At 39.9% G+C, this 15,575-nt stretch overlaps 1 protein-coding gene across 8 annotated transcripts in view; it reads right to left on the reverse strand.

Moving 5' to 3' along the window:
- Window positions 1–4,992: 4,992 nt before the first annotated feature.
- Window positions 4,993–15,575, reverse strand: part of CHD7 (chromodomain helicase DNA binding protein 7) — a 132,617-nt gene continuing 122,034 nt past the window's right edge. For 7 of the 8 annotated variants that reach the window (XM_056331264.1, XM_056331265.1, XM_056331258.1 and 4 more), the window contains 13 exons: window positions 15,444–15,573; window positions 15,091–15,163; window positions 14,813–14,867; window positions 13,859–14,087; window positions 13,487–13,695; window positions 12,669–13,346; window positions 12,101–12,261; window positions 10,234–10,461; window positions 9,587–10,030; window positions 8,805–9,026; window positions 8,249–8,389; window positions 7,677–7,781; window positions 4,993–6,880 (listed from right to left, as the gene is read on the reverse strand). In XM_056331264.1, coding sequence (XP_056187239.1) covers window positions 5,927–6,880; window positions 7,677–7,781; window positions 8,249–8,389; window positions 8,805–9,026; window positions 9,587–10,030; window positions 10,234–10,461; window positions 12,101–12,261; window positions 12,669–13,346; window positions 13,487–13,695; window positions 13,859–14,087; window positions 14,813–14,867; window positions 15,091–15,163; window positions 15,444–15,573 — 3,629 coding nt within the window. In that variant the 3' untranslated portion in view covers window positions 4,993–5,926. The remainder of the gene's footprint in view (window positions 6,881–7,676; window positions 7,782–8,248; window positions 8,390–8,804; window positions 9,027–9,586; window positions 10,031–10,233; window positions 10,462–12,100; window positions 12,262–12,668; window positions 13,347–13,486; window positions 13,696–13,858; window positions 14,088–14,812; window positions 14,868–15,090; window positions 15,164–15,443; window positions 15,574–15,575) is intronic. The other variant, XM_056331266.1, reaches the window with a different exon arrangement.

Below are 15,575 nucleotides of genomic sequence, written 5' to 3' on the forward strand. Positions count from 1 at the left end.
ACAGGCTTACCCTTCAAACTTGCGAGTAGGCAGCTTAGAACAGTAAAAGGGCACCTTTTACCTGCAGCCCGAGACACATGCTGCCCCAGACTCCAGCGATAGCTGCAGCCTAATCAAATGGGCACAAAAGAGCAAACGCTGCCTGTGAAACAATGCACATACCCCACTGGTCACTGGAGTGCTACAAGCTGGAATCAATGCGATGATTGTGACAGCTGAGAACAAATTCAGCTATGTTTGACAACTTCCAGAAAATATTGGCAGAGGACAGGGAGTCTGCACTGCCCAGCAGCACCTTTGTGAATTGATTAGCCATATAGCAGATGGCAAGCCTGCTGCAGACTGAGACAGCAGAAGATGGCCAGTCTGGTTGAGAAGAACTTGAAGACGACTGGGAAGAAAAAGCATGTTCTTACAGTGACAGCCCAAAATGATATTTTGGAAATGTCAGATGCATGGCAGATGAGGAACAGGACTAATTTTTAACATTTTCTTCAACTAGTTATTACAAGCACCTGTCTGGTTCATAAAACACAATCATACAGCTTAGTTTAAACCCTTCACCTCTTTCCTTCACAAAAATTCTTAAAGAAAACATAAAAATCCATTTCTTCTTTTAAAATATTCTTCTGAACAGGTTTTATATAAGTCATTCAGGAATCAACTGATATGTTTGTGAGAACTTACATGCATTTTCTGAAAGTGGGCATGGCTTGAAAGTTTGATTTTAGGAAAACACATGCTGGACAAAGAGCAAAAGCTTTGCTTTCCTTCTCCTGCCGCATAGTTTTGGGAGGGGTTTGGCACATGCTTGGGGAAAATTCATATTTTTAAAGGTTTTAGGAAATGCCTTAGGCTATTCAGAGTCTGCACAGCTGCTCATCAGTAGCCAGCCATGGCTGAAGGAGCAGAAACTATGGATTTGGAGAAATATGCCATCTTTGTCTGGTGCAGAACAATGCCACTGCAGTGAAATACAATGGCTGCCTCTTATTTTCTACTAGCCCTTAGGAAAAAAAAAAAAAAAAGGTAAAGAAAAAAAAAAAAAAGGGAAGGATCATAGAGTTTCCTTGCAGGGCCTCTGAGCAGAGGGAGCTAACATTAGCTCTTCGCTCACAGACATGCAAATCCTTCCCCAGGCGCAACAATAGCAGAAGCCCTGTGGGAGGAGACCGATAGCACAGACCTGGCGGATGCTGATCCCAACTCCTACGCCTGCGAAGCCCACAGGTTCCCAGACTTCCCAAAAACTGGAAGGTCAAAGCATCGTCCAAGAAGAGAACTGCAAAAGCGCTGGTATCACAGCTGACCACTTCCTGCCTGCGGAGCACACTGTTACTAGACATTTTAAAGCTTACAGTTTGCCTGCCATTTGTTTACGGATGCTACTGCCCAAAAGACTGATGAATCCATGGTTCACCATCTCTGTATTGCCCCTTAGGTTAATAAGGCTCATGTATAAAAAGTTTGAACTGAAAGAAAAAAAGGAGCTTCTCTGGTGAGACCCCAATTAACAATGCTTGCATCCACACACTCCGAGCAAACTTTCTAAATGGGTGGGACGGGTTTTTGTTTTTCACGTTGACTACAATTACCAGGATTTAATGAAGTCTCTGACTTGCAGCTATCACCGATTGCTTAAAATTTTTTAAGCAAAGACTGAGGAAGCACAAGTAACAGATTGGAAACTACCAGTATTGAGCTACTGCAACACAAATGGCTCAAACAATTAAGATTCAATAGTTTTACTAGTGCTGGCAGCAATCGATAAAAGTTAGACAAACAGAACCATTCAGTGACACGAATTTATCCCCCTTTAGAAAATATACTTTTGCACTATAGTTCCTGTTATCCTACATATTTAGTATTTTGCATCAAATCTATTACCTAAAGCTGCATGCAGACTGAGCTGGAAGGAGGTTTTCAACTGCTTCCGAATCTCCCATCGAACTTTGATCACAGCAGCTGGCGGTCCTGAAAACGTCATTTCCTTCATGTATTTTCCTCAGAACAGCTGACTCAAGCTAGTGATTAGAATGGATGCCTGAACCATCATCTCTCTAGGTAAGAAGCCAAGTTCAGGTCTCTCCAAAGCACGGTCACTTGAAGCCAAAGAGGGGTACAACAGGTTATTCACACAGCATGTACTGCAAAACCTGCAGCCAGTACCCCCTCCCATTGAGGGTGTGTGTCAGAAAACAGTCACAGGCTGGCACCTTTCAGGCCCCCAGGGAAGTTTGTAGGCAGCAGGACAGAGTGCCCTCAGATGCCCTGAAATTACCGGATCCCCGGCCCCAACATTAAGGATTCAGAAGTAGCTGAGCTGAGTGGTTCCGAGCAACAGGAGTCCTAAATGTCCCAAGCAGTTTTGTGTGCAATACAAAATTAAAGGGGAAGCTTAATAATAATAATATAGTCTATTACCCGCCTCTGCCCCCAAATCTTAAGCCTCTCTCAAATGGTTGTTTTTCTGTACTAAATGCCAAAGGTCCTCAACAAAAGCAGCATCTGTTATTCCAATATTCAGTACACTTTGACATTGACATTGATATGAAACAAGAGACCAAAGCCTGCAGAAGATAACTGGAACTAGTTTAGGGATTTGTCCACTATTTCATCAGTGAGTATTCAACACTCACGCTTGAACTGGTTCTCCTTTACAGTCCAGTTCTTAAAAATATGTCTTTAATAGCCTGAGCAGATCTGTTGTTTTGTTGTTTGCCTTGGCAGGACTGCACACCATGCACACAGAAAAGGTCTGTGGTAGCAAGCATACCATTGCTGTACTTTGACACAGGTACTTTCTTCTTGAAAGCAACAACAACAACAAAAGTAATTTGTATTCCTTGATAACCCCATTAACATTTCTGTGACCATTAGGAGGTCCAGCAAAAATGGCTGGTAACAAAAACCAGGTTTCTTGGAGAGACAGACAAAAAGGGTGCTCCAGAGGTGAATCAAGTGCAGAATAGTATCTGATCTAAGCATCTTACTCACGTAAGCTTTTATTCATTTAGACACACTTTAAAACTCCATAAGAATCTTTGCAATAATTAACATGTAAAAACTCTGTGTCAAATCAAAGAAAAACCTTCATATTTTCATGTAATACATTTCTCGGACATTAGATGGCAATCCCCCCACTTCATTTTTCATACCAGGGGCCCATATCCCTTCCAAAAAAATCAAATGTCACCTTTTCAACAGGTGAGTGGTCTGTCTGGCTTGCAGGAAGCAAGGCTGTTCAGAAACACAGTCAAGAGTACAGAGGCTCCCCCATTACCATGGCATTTGTTCTGTTGCAGCAGCTCTCCAGTTTCATTTTTTCTTCGATTAGGAAAGGCAAATGAGTAATACCATTAAGAAGGAACACTTACAATAGGGCAAGATGCACTTGTTTGTCGCTTGGACACCCTACGTCATGACTTGGATGTTTCTGTGCCAAAAACCTACAGGCAGAAATAGGCAGTTACCAGAATTTCCCCCTCATTTCAACAATTTCAACAGAGGAGAAAGGAGGTTAGTGTAGCATTTAACAATACAATTTCTAGTCTTGCCAATTAAAAAGGGCCCTCCCAAGGGATATCATTAGTCTGTGTAAAGCTTTGCTGGGAATTATAAAACTGAATTATAAAAAAAAAAAAAAAAAAAAAGCTATTGGGTGCCAGCATATGCAATATACACAACAGGAAGCACCTACCAACTTTTACAGTGGCAGCTCTATAAATAAGAAAAATATATATAAATAAGAAAAAGACGAGAAATTTAAGTAACAGCTTGAATGAATTCAACAGAGTATGTAACACACCTGATCAAGTTAATGTACCTTGGCTTTCAGCCTCTTGCTTTTTGACGTGGTCTACATGTGATGCTTTAGAAAGAGGCAGGAATAACGCACCTCATCAACTGTTCAGTGATGTACATGGCGGGGGGAATCCTTCCTGACCTTCATTAACTCTGTATGATCTATTTAAGAGGCAGTACAAGACATCCTGACATCTATTCACTTCGACAGTGCGTGCCTGTGATTCATTCACACAAAATCCACTTCCTAAGCCTTCATTTCTCACCTACTTTCATCGTTCCCAAAATGCTCTTTTCAGGCCATAGATCACCCCTTTTTCATATGCCTCCCCCCTCAGGACCAAATTTTGGCCTTGCAACACTTGCCCATTTGAGCTCTTGTGTAAATTCACAGTGGACAGAAGAGTGAGGTTTAGAGCTCTCCAGCATTCCAAAAGCACAGATAATATCAGTCCTAAGACGGGGGTCCACCCACAGCTGGCAACTCAAATAGCTAATTTTTCATGTACTCCACTGAAAATCTAACCTTTCATCCTCACTCTCGAGATGGTTGTGTACATGTGTGCCAAGGTGACAACACTGTGAAAACAGAAGTTCTCAAATGATACATTATCTCGAATATCAAAAGGTCACAAAAGGGTACAAATCTGTAGCTCTCCAAAAGAGACACTGTTTTTTATGAAAAGTGGGTCAGTTTTAGTTTCATGTAGGTTGTTTGACACAGTGGTTTCTGGCATCACAAGCTCTGGTCTACAGGATACCACAGAGCCTTTGTATCCCTTGCTGTCATTACAGCATTGTGTTTTTCTACCCATTAACCAAGGATAAATGACCTAGATATTGTGCCTATTAAAGCCTCATTTTTCTTTTGCCCTTTTGTTCTTTAGTGTACCACATTATCACATGCTGAACACATTTTAAAGTATTCTCAGTCTCTCATGCCCCTTTGAAGGAGTAAAGTAGGGGTTTTAGTGTGCGTTTCTGTAGACTTACTCAGAGTGGAAAATATGAAGGTAATTCATGGTTTCTCTTCCTGCCTAGTCCCTTGAAGACGATCAGTTCAGCATTTACAGCCACTAATCTATAAAGAATATAGCAGGAAAATGCTATAAAAAAGCCACAATGCAAATACAGAAAGCAAACACCAGTTCTGATGTCTCTAAACACTACATTCTATAATTACATCTCTGCATATCATGGGTCACTTTTATTAAAAGCATCATTACTACAGTTGGCAGCAATTTACATCTTATCTTACATGATAGCAGTTTCCAAAGAAAAAAAATAAAAAGACATCACAACAAAGAAAAACAATACATTTACAAAGTCATGTCTGTAAACTTCAAGGCTAGTTTAGAGTTGAGGTAATGCTGTTTAGCTTTGTGGCTAAAGTAACAAAGTCCTTTAATTTAAAAAAGGTACCTGATTTTTTTCTTTTTGTTTATACCAGTGCATTACAAGATCACGAGACGATTAAACTGTAGCTTTATCCTGTAAGAACCTTCTCCGTGGGCTAATTTCCAAAAGGTACTCTTCACATTCAACAGCTGCCTTATTATTGCTGCGTCTCCAGACAGAGACATTCACACTATCATGAAGATTGTCAGAGAGAGTGTGTGTGTGGGGGTGTGTGCGCACATGTGAGTGGGTGAACTCCCATACAGTCAAAATGAAGCGCGAGTACGATATGTATGGTTAAATTTCATCTTGACCTTCACAGCAAAAAAAAAAAAAAAAAAAAAATTAAATATATAACTTCATCCTTCCTTTAAGCAGCACTTCCTTCTATTAGTGCCACTTCATCACAAATTGCTGCGTAATTCATAATACCAATGGTACCAAAAGAAAAAAAAAAAGCAGAGCATTATGTCAATTTCCTTAAAAAGACATGATCACCTCTCAAATTTCATCTCTCCTAGGGATAATAAATAATGCACTGCACAATACTTAATGACCAAGATACCTTTTGACACATCTGTATAACATGACTTGAACTTTTTTTTTGCTACACTATGTTACAGAACAGCTTATAAAAACTAAGTATGGACATTAACTGTGAGTGTAAACAGTAGGACTACCACTTGTCAAAAGTTTAAAACACTTTAGCTGTAACTGGTACTGGTTATTCATCATTTTCATTGTTTTCTATTTCTTCCCCCCCATCAAGTGAGTCTAATTCTTCACCCTGTGCTATTTCATCTTCTAAAACGGAGGAATCTGCAGTTTTATCAAGGCTCTCCTCTGCATCACTGCCTTCGAGATTTTCTTCATCTTTAAAGGCAGTTCCTTCAGTTTTGTCAGTAGCCTTCTCTTCATTGGAGCCCACTGTGTTCTGAAGTCCTGCTAGTGCTGGGAAACCGGGCAGAGTCAATCCTCCCAGTCCTGGAGGTAGAAACATAGATGGATAGAAGAGGCCAGGAGCCATGGTAGACAGCAGGAAAGGATTGAAGGCCAGAGGGTTTGTGGGCAATCCAGTGTTGGTGGTGGTGGTAGTGGTGGCAGTGGCAGTAGTCACTGCAGTAGCAGCACTGACAGATCCATTTGCAGAGTCAGTAGCAGAAACAGTGTCTGTGCTTTTCTCAGAGTCTTTGTTCTCCTCTTCATTCTCATTTTTCTTCTCTTCAGCTTTTGAAGCACCATCTTCAGTCTCTCCTTGACCGGAAGCAGTAGTGGCATTTCCAGTAGTAGCCGTTATCGGGTTATTCAACAATCCGCCTAGTCCAAACATGTTGGGCAATCCTGCCATCCCTGGCAACATCAGAGGCAACATGGCAGCCGGATTTTTAGCGTCCCCTCCAGCAGCAGCAGCTGTTGCTAGCCCTGGTGGGAAGCCCATGAGGCCTGCGAGCTGGAGAGACTGCAGGTTCTGTAGGTTCTGGAGGCTTGTGAGGTCCATTCCAGCAAACAGACTGTTCATTAGTAGTGGGTTGATTCCCGATGTTGATGCTACAGCAGCAGCTGCTGCAGCTGCTTTGGCAATTTCACTTTTTGGCCTTCTTCCTCTTCTGCTTGCTCCTTCCTCCCTCACAACAGGTCCAGTGAGAAGACGGTCAAACATGGACTCTGGAACAAAACCCTGGAAAAGGAGATGCGAAAAAACAAGCTTTATTCTCCAGTAGCTTTTATAGCTTTCAACAGTAAACTGATGACAATGGAAGAAACAGAAGGGGATTTCAGCATACTCCAACAGTGGTTTGTTTTTCAACCCTGGCAAGTCACAACTAGCCAGCTACTAAAGTGAATGGCAGTAGAACATCTAAGAAAAATTGAAGAAAGGGAAGTCATAGGCTTTTTACATTTAAACACAACAGTAAAACAGCACATGCTGAAACTCTGTAGCTTCATTAAAAAATACACACCCTGACACAATGCAATTATGAATCTATACCTTTGTACCTCATACTGAACTTCAGTATAGTAATATTTTATTAAAGTAAGTATTTGCAGAATTTTTTCCTTTTATTTCCAAACAACTGATGTAAAATAAAAGGCAGAAAACCTAATCCTTTGATGCTGCCTGTTACAAAGATGATAAATTTATTTCTGTTATGAATATGACAAATATTTTCTTAAGTTTCTAATGAATGAATACCTGTGTTTATTAATGATTGTTGCTTATCAGAAAAAAAAAAAACAACCAAACAAATGCTGAAGACTGCCTCACTGTAGCCGATTTTTTGAGTGTACTTCAATCCCACCCTGCAGCAGCCTCCTATCCCCATTCCCCCTAAATTGGGTAACTCCCACCCAGACACTACACTTCCTCAGCTCAAAACCAGCTATGAGATAAAGACTTAATCATCAATTTACACAGCCTTCCACTTTTCTGTGCTATAATCTACAATGAAGCATGGAATGAAAGCTTCACTTACAGACTGTTTAACAATGTCAGTCCAATCTGGAGCAACAGCAAATTCAGGATTTTCTTCCAGCCATCTCGGCAAGTCCTTCATTGGAGGGGCCATAGCTCCACCCATCTAATGCAAAAGACAAGGTTAATACTTCAAAAACAAAAGAAAAACAAACAGCTATTTATATGGACATTTTCTATCTGTACACTTTCATTTCTGAAGGATGTGAGTAAAGACTTTCAGTTCAGACTGTGGAAAACTACATGGAGACCAGCTAATACTACTAGAATTCAGAAGATCATGTTTTTAAAAAGACTGTAAAATGCTGCAGCTTAGGCAGGGCTAGTAATGAAACGTGTGCCTGATATAGGGGAAAGATGTTAAAAAGAAAAACTGTACAGTTTCAAAAACTGTTATTCACTCAAGTGTTTAATATAAAGGTAACAGAAGAGCAAAGAAGGAATTAAAGGAACTGGGTGGTACATTCCAGTAAGGATAACTGCTGGTGCCGAATTACTAAACTTTTAAAAAGAAACCTTGGAGTAGAAAATGTGGTTTCCACACGCAAAGACATCCACTAACTTAATTTTTACCTTCTTTCCATTTCGCTTATTTACAACAGGTACCCTTTCTTCTCCTGTCAAGGTGTTTATATCCAGTTTATTAGGGTTTCGACACCTGTGTCGTTTTTGTTTCGGCTTCTGAAATGGGGAAAACAGCACATCTGCACTCTTCTGGAAAAAAACAGAAATACATTGCTTTTAGTTTTACATTTTCTTGACAAAAATCACCAAGCATGGAACCCCTTCTCACAACACCTTTAAGGGGCCAATTACTTTACCATCAGATTATCTCAGAGACTTTTTTTTCTTATCAGATGAAGCAATTCTGCAGAACTTGACACAAACAGCGTACTAACACACATTGTTATATACAAATATTAAGAAAGGTAAAGCAACCTATACACCCTGATGCCACCTGGGTGTTTAGATACCATAGTCAGTGTGGCTGCAGAAAAAACCTTTACTGGAAACCAATAGTTACAAAATCCAATGACTATGCCCAATGTGAGGAAATTCATTTTGATGCCTGTAAAACTAACTTCTGTATTAATATAACACAACAACACTTTTAGAATCACATACTTACTGGTACATAACTCGGCATATCTACAGTGTAAGTAGGATGCAGTTTAAGCCATTCAACTAAATCCTTGTTTTTAGGAGCATCCTCTCCCACCAGCCTGGTCCCATCCTCTAGATTGATTACAGGGATGCGAGTGTCTGGGTCCAATTGACCAGGAGATGGAATGTTCCTTGCTGGTAGGGCTTCCATATCTTCTTCAAAAGCTTTGGTCACTTCTGCATCCTCCTGAAAACATTAATGTTTGTATTAATTCTCACTTCAAGGGAACAGTTACCTGGGAGAAACAATTGCAGGGACTGAAGCTAAACGCTCACGGAGATTTTGCATATGCAAGAGTTAATGGGGTTTAAATATTCATACTATGTAAAGCAATACCACTGCATTAGGGAGTTTTGTAAATTTAGCATGCTTGAACATTAAAGAACATACAAGCTAAAGAGAAAGCAGTTTTCGTGCATTTCCAGTTAGTGGCCCCCAGGACCTTCCTTTTTCTACACAGTAAGAAAGACATACTTAAGCCTCCAAATATGTTATGCATATATTTTATGTTTTGTATTAAAAAAAAAAAAAAGTCTTTGGAAGTACGAGCTACTTAAAACTCAGCTACAATTCACTAGAGTAGAAACTTGATGTGAACAACATTTTGTTTGTTTCAAATAAAGTAACAGCTCTAAACACAAAGGTAAAAACTACATTACTGCTGGGGTGAGTATAACAACACTTTAAAGTCACATTCAGAAAGTACTAGACACAGAACAAATACGAGACAAAAAGGTTGCTCTTACTACAGTCAATGATGTCCGTTTGTTGCTCATAAATAACAGATCAAGCCCTTCTACATTTTTCCTCCTTCCTCTCCTCCTCTTCATGGGTGGTTCTCCATCTATTAAAGAGCCATTTAGTAGATGCCTTGTGGGTGTGCGTGAAAGACCTGCTTGCAGCAGCTCCATTTGAGTTTTAAAGGCATCAGATACGGGTGTGGAGACATTAGGCAAGATAAACTTTGAAGTAACAGATGAAAAATTTGAGGTAGAACTTGTTGCCTCTCGTGAGGCCTTTGATAAATCTACAACCTTTTCTTGTCCATTTTCTGAGACCACCTGAGACTCACGTAACTGGGCAACCATTTCCATAAGATTTCTCCTCTTGGCAGCTCTCTCTGCCTCAATTTCAATCTTTCTTCGTCTCCTCCTCCTCTGACGTGGAACCGATAAATTGAGTGCATCTTCCTAATGAAAAAAGAGCATTTCAGAACATAAGCAAAGCTCTGTTTGCTATGCTGAATTTATATAAAAGTCCAAGCACATAACCTTGAAAACAAAGCCTTCATTTTATTCCAAGAAACACTTTTCAATTATTTTTCATTTTTTTTATTATGCAAAAGAAGCACACGCAAGATAAAATATTTCATGTGAGAAAGACGCAGCCTTGCCTTTGATAACTGAGGAGAAGCAGTGACATCTTCACTGCCACTGACGCTGGCTTGACCAACCATGGAGAGCTCTGCAAAGCTCCTTTTTTGTAAAGGGCTGTCCACAGCTGTTGGAGTATACCCAGGTATGAGCCCCTGGAAATCAAACATCTGGCGCCTATTTACTGGCCACTTCCCTTTCAGCACTGCTTCACAGATGTTGTCTAATCGGTTGATCATTACTCGGTCCTGCATAAAGGAAAAGTATGTAATGAACCTTCAGTGTGAATGTTGCCTTTTAAACTCAAATAAGTATAACAACAGAGTCCAGTTTCCACAGCTTAAGAAACACATTCAAAACCAACTATTCCCTTGCAGGTCAGGATAAACTGACTGCCTTAGAAGAAGCTAATACAGACAGTTTTGTAGAATAAAACATCACTAGAATTTAAAAGCTGCATTTGTATCAGGGGGAAGGAGAAAGACCAAGTTTTCTGTACAACCATGTACTAACTGACAAATTTAACAGAAACTCACTATTGTTTTATGCTGCAGTAGTTAACAAAATCAACAGTTAGGAAGGGAAAATCAAAACATCTGCAATCAGTATCTTAAAGCTGCAGTTCCCGAGATCCAAGAGGCTGGATCTGCAATTCTGTCCTAGGAAGTAGATCCTCATTAGCGTCACTATTAATAAAGTTCAACATTATGAAACGGGCACCAACCTAGGGACATCTAATGAATGTCAATTTTCATTCCACGCCCATTATCACTTCAAATTTCACTGAAGCGTGTACACTAAAAATCTCTAATTATGTTTATTAGTCTACTTACACTGAACCTATACAGATGAAGGATTTTTTGTTTTACTTTTACACTATGACTGGAATAATATTTTAGTCCATGTTTCCAAAACACATGCTGAAAGCAAAAAAGATGAGTACCATTTGATTTCTTCTACTTCAGTATTCAAGCACATTCTATTCTAGCCTCTCTGAAGTAGTAGAAACTTCCGAACTATTGAGAAATACTGCTGGTTAGGGAATATGAGCATCAGTTAGCTTCCTGAACAGCAAAACTGTGCAAAAGCCACTAGCAAACCTCAGCAGCTGCAACAGACTGCTTGCTTTCCCCAGGAATAAGCCTATTAAGAGCAAGGTCCCCCCGCCCTGCTCCCCCATCCCAAACCAGATGGCCCTGTTATGGTGATTAGTAAGCTTAAGACTATTACTACTTTATTTCTCTCTCTCCCCTTACTGCAAAGGAGAGTACTAAATTATGTGTGGATTTATTACGAGTTTACAGTTTCGTATTTTTAAAATCATTTTGTATTAGATAATTTTCTGCATAGTTACCAAAATAAGATATAGCTTTATCCTATCTAAAACTGCTGCTTATGTTTGCAGGATACCTTAATACAATTACATCTGTCAACATTACATAATGGCTTAGATCATGTAGGTCACCAATACTCCTCTACAATCTCCTCACCCCAAAATAAAAAGGTGACTTACAAAATCTCTGCTCTCAACATTGCAGATTGCTCTGCAGATGAAATCCATAATTTAAAATCGTAAGTTTGCTTCCATCAATAGAGGTGTGAAAGGTGTGATTCTGCTGACATACAGTTATGGAGCCTATGAGGAACTCATGTCTGTCAGTCATTTGTTTTACTAAATGACACTATTTACAGTACAGCAATTTCTTTCATTTCCCCTGCTAATCTGCATGAAATTGAAGAATAAAATGCTATTCCGCAAATCATTCATAGAAAAAAGTCCCTCGCCCACTACAAGTGCAGAATCATACAAAACTTGCTGTTATTTTGCAAACATGTTTCCCATATTTTATGGGAAAAAAGACACATGCCATTCTACCCCTAACCAACCTTAGGCCAGAAAGAGAAGGCAAATGTTCTCTCATGAAGTAGCTGAACCACAGAGGGATCCCCATCTTCCATGTAGAATCCATCGCGTGTTTCATCCCTTGCGGTACTCATAGAGGCATTGCTTTCTTCATCAAAATTCTTACCCTGAGAAACTGCTCCTGCTGAATAACAACCATGACCAGGCATTAACTACAGAAATTTCCAAGCCCCCAATGTCAACCTAACTAGATAGGTTAAGACAACCAGGCTTGACACATTTCTGAGGCTTTTGTTCAGTAATTAATACAGCAGAGCCTTAGCCTTCTGCATTTGGCACACAGACATGCTTATTGGCTCAGTAAGCTATCTTGGAAATCATCCCTTGTGGGGGAACACCCCACTGATGCCCGATGTTTTTTACGAAAGCTTATTTAACCACCTGAATATGTGGAAGGGTAGAGGAACTGCTACGTGTAGCTTATCCAAAGCTCCATAATAGCTCCATGTGTGCCACTTACCAGCTGGCACAACTTAGAACAGCTGTGGGGCTCATGCTAAGCACACAGAATTGATCTGACCAATGCATTACCTTCAGGTTGGGAGGATTCTTCTGATTTATCATCATCATCCAGTTTCTCCTCTTCATCTTCTTCCGAACCTTTCTCAGAAATAGATTTTGGGTCTACATCTGTACTCATTTCTATGTCTTTCAATTCACATTTAACAGAGCCGGGCTCAGCCTCAGCATCACATTCTGGTTTAGTGTCCTTATCTGCAGTATCTGCCTCCTCTTTTATATCAGACTTTTCTTTGGCTGCTGGATTTTCAGACCCTTCAACTTTAGACTCTGCTTGTTCTGTAGTTTTTTCTTCTTGTACTGGTGTGGACGGGACAACAAGCGGTGTTTGATTGCAGCCAGCACCCAGAGGGTTTACAGAAGAGACAGTATTTGCATGACCTGTCCCTCTGTTTTGAGCAAAGTTTTTGTGAGCCTCAAGAAAAGAGAGTTCAGGATCATTCAGAATGTGATAGTCTGTCCTACTGACTCCATGTTTAGCAGCACCAATCAGTAAGTCTTTGTCATGTTTACCACACTCCCACCACTCTGGCAGGTCCAAGCTTGGTTGGCAAAGTTTTAGCCTCTCCCCCAACTGTGGGTGATGGAGAACCTGTTCACGGATTTTCCGCAACAGTTCTATGCGATATAAAGTTCTAGAAGCACGCTCTTCTGTGATTGGCTCAATCATAGTGGAAAGATCAGGTGGCTCTGCAATGACACCAATTTGTGTTGTTTAACATTGATTAAATGTACACATAGTTCAAAATCATTACACCTGGGCATTAAGTTTTAACAGTCCCACTGTCTCATAACAGTCATGTTGATTTCTACTGTCAGTTAAAACTTACCATCATCTGGTTTGACTGGCATTCGGCACACTCGTCTACACATATTCACAAAGCCATTAAAATACTTTTCCAAGCTTTCATCAGACTTTTTATCAAGCCTGGCAAATGCTCTGAATTGATTCCAGTCAAATTGATGTTTTACAGGATCAAAAATAATTCCAAAAGTAGACACCACACGATAAAAATCAGCTTCTTCTCTTCTTGTCCACCTAGTCAAGGAAGAAGCAAGAGAAGTGAGGCCACTGAATAAACAAGAGTCCAGACATAGTTTGGATGCCCCAAAACCCCCTTAGTTTATTCTTTCAAAACAGAAGAGTGGTACTGGTGGGCACAAGCTCAAGATTTAAAGAAAGATATCACTGAGAAACTCACTTTTGTCGTTTTTCAGTTATTATAGCTTCCCTTTCTGCTTCCAGTGCTCTCACTTCTTCCCGAGGCCGACGTCTCCTGCGGTCAGTCTTCATTAGTGCCTCTTGCCTCATTTGTTGCCTTTTATAGCTGCGCTGATAGGCAGTAATGAGGCGACGCAGACGGGTAGTCAGGGTTGAAGTGTTGGGCCAGTAGAGTTGGCCTAACTCAGCATTGCTTTCAGTGTGTTTGTCTAGAGAATAGAGAAGTATTTGTGCACTGCAAACCCACTGCTAAACATTTCAAAGTTTCTACAGCTATAACTGGATTCCTGTTTATCAGATAAGAACATAGGCCTCGTTAATACTGGTGCATAACAAATCAGAAAACAGGGTAACTGCATGTTGGTAGGAGATAAAAAAAAAATAGCATCAAACCACATCCAACTCTTAAGAACTCGGAAATGCTTGTGAAGCATTCAGAGATAACCATCAAGCATTACTATTCAATGTTATGAATGCAAACATATGAATACTGGAAGTATTAAAATTAATGCAATGCATCTTTAAATATATTACGAAGATTGTTCTACCTCTGAGGAAACACCTACACTTACGATTTCCCACTTTATTATTCTCACTTAAACTTGGCAGTTTTCCTCCATACTGAGGAAACAACATATCTATAACTTCCAATATTATCTCAGCAAAACCATCAACGGCTGCATTATGAAACATCCGGTCTTTATCATCACAGTTTCTACTATGTGATTAGAAATCCAGAAAGCCATAATGTGGATTATGCAAAGACAGTAAATAATTGTTTTGAAAGATGTGAAATGTGAAGAGACTTGGCAGTAAAAAGCTTACTGTGATGTTTTCCCAAAACACCACCTATCCCCTCATGTGGCAGTATGAACAGTCCACCTTTCACTAAATGGTGCATTTTTGCCTTTTAATTTCTTTGCTATACTCTTACTTGGGTGTATTTCTATGGACTCCTCTTTGTCTTCCGGAGGCGAGTTTGCAAATTCCTTGGGGAGAAGAGAGAAGTTATTTTAGTTTTCAGTCTTGACCATATGTTATCATTTCAGGAGAAAAATACGTCATCTCCCAAACACAGCCGCAAACAAGTGTTTTGTTGTAAGCTGTGTTTATCTGGTAGCTCTTAAAATGAAGAGGTGCACACGAAAATAAACAGGGAGAATCAGTTATAATTATATAACTTTGTAATTACAGAAAGTTGGAAGTTCTTACATCAATTTCATCCTTGAAAGGAGTTCTGGTTGGCTTATATTCTGGATCTTCATCCTCTCTGTCAAATTCACCACTATAAAATATTTAAAAGAAAATTTTTCAAGAAATATATTGGTTTTGAGAGGAGGCTGATTTTCTGGACAAAAGCAAAAAAGCTACAAAAGCGATCAGTATGGTGTACCAAATTACACATTCGCATTTCATGCTCAACTGTGTAAACAGTTCTATGTACTTTTTACATCATACAATCACTTCAGATCCTCAGGCAAGATGTAAGAAAAATACGACATATGAATTCATGCCAACATATACAATGCTGATAAAGTTTATTAATTTTTTCATGTCCTCCTTACCCATCACCACCATCTGCTAACATGTCTGTCCCTCTCTGTTCAGCAGCTATGGCCTTTGCATCAGGCATGCCAACCCGCTCCAGAAAGCACAGCGCTGGATCAGCTCTCATAGAATTGTACTTCTCATAACCT

Source organism: Falco biarmicus, chromosome 3 (genome assembly GCF_023638135.1).
Source record: "Falco biarmicus isolate bFalBia1 chromosome 3, bFalBia1.pri, whole genome shotgun sequence".
NCBI lineage: Eukaryota > Metazoa > Chordata > Aves > Falconiformes > Falconidae > Falco > Falco biarmicus.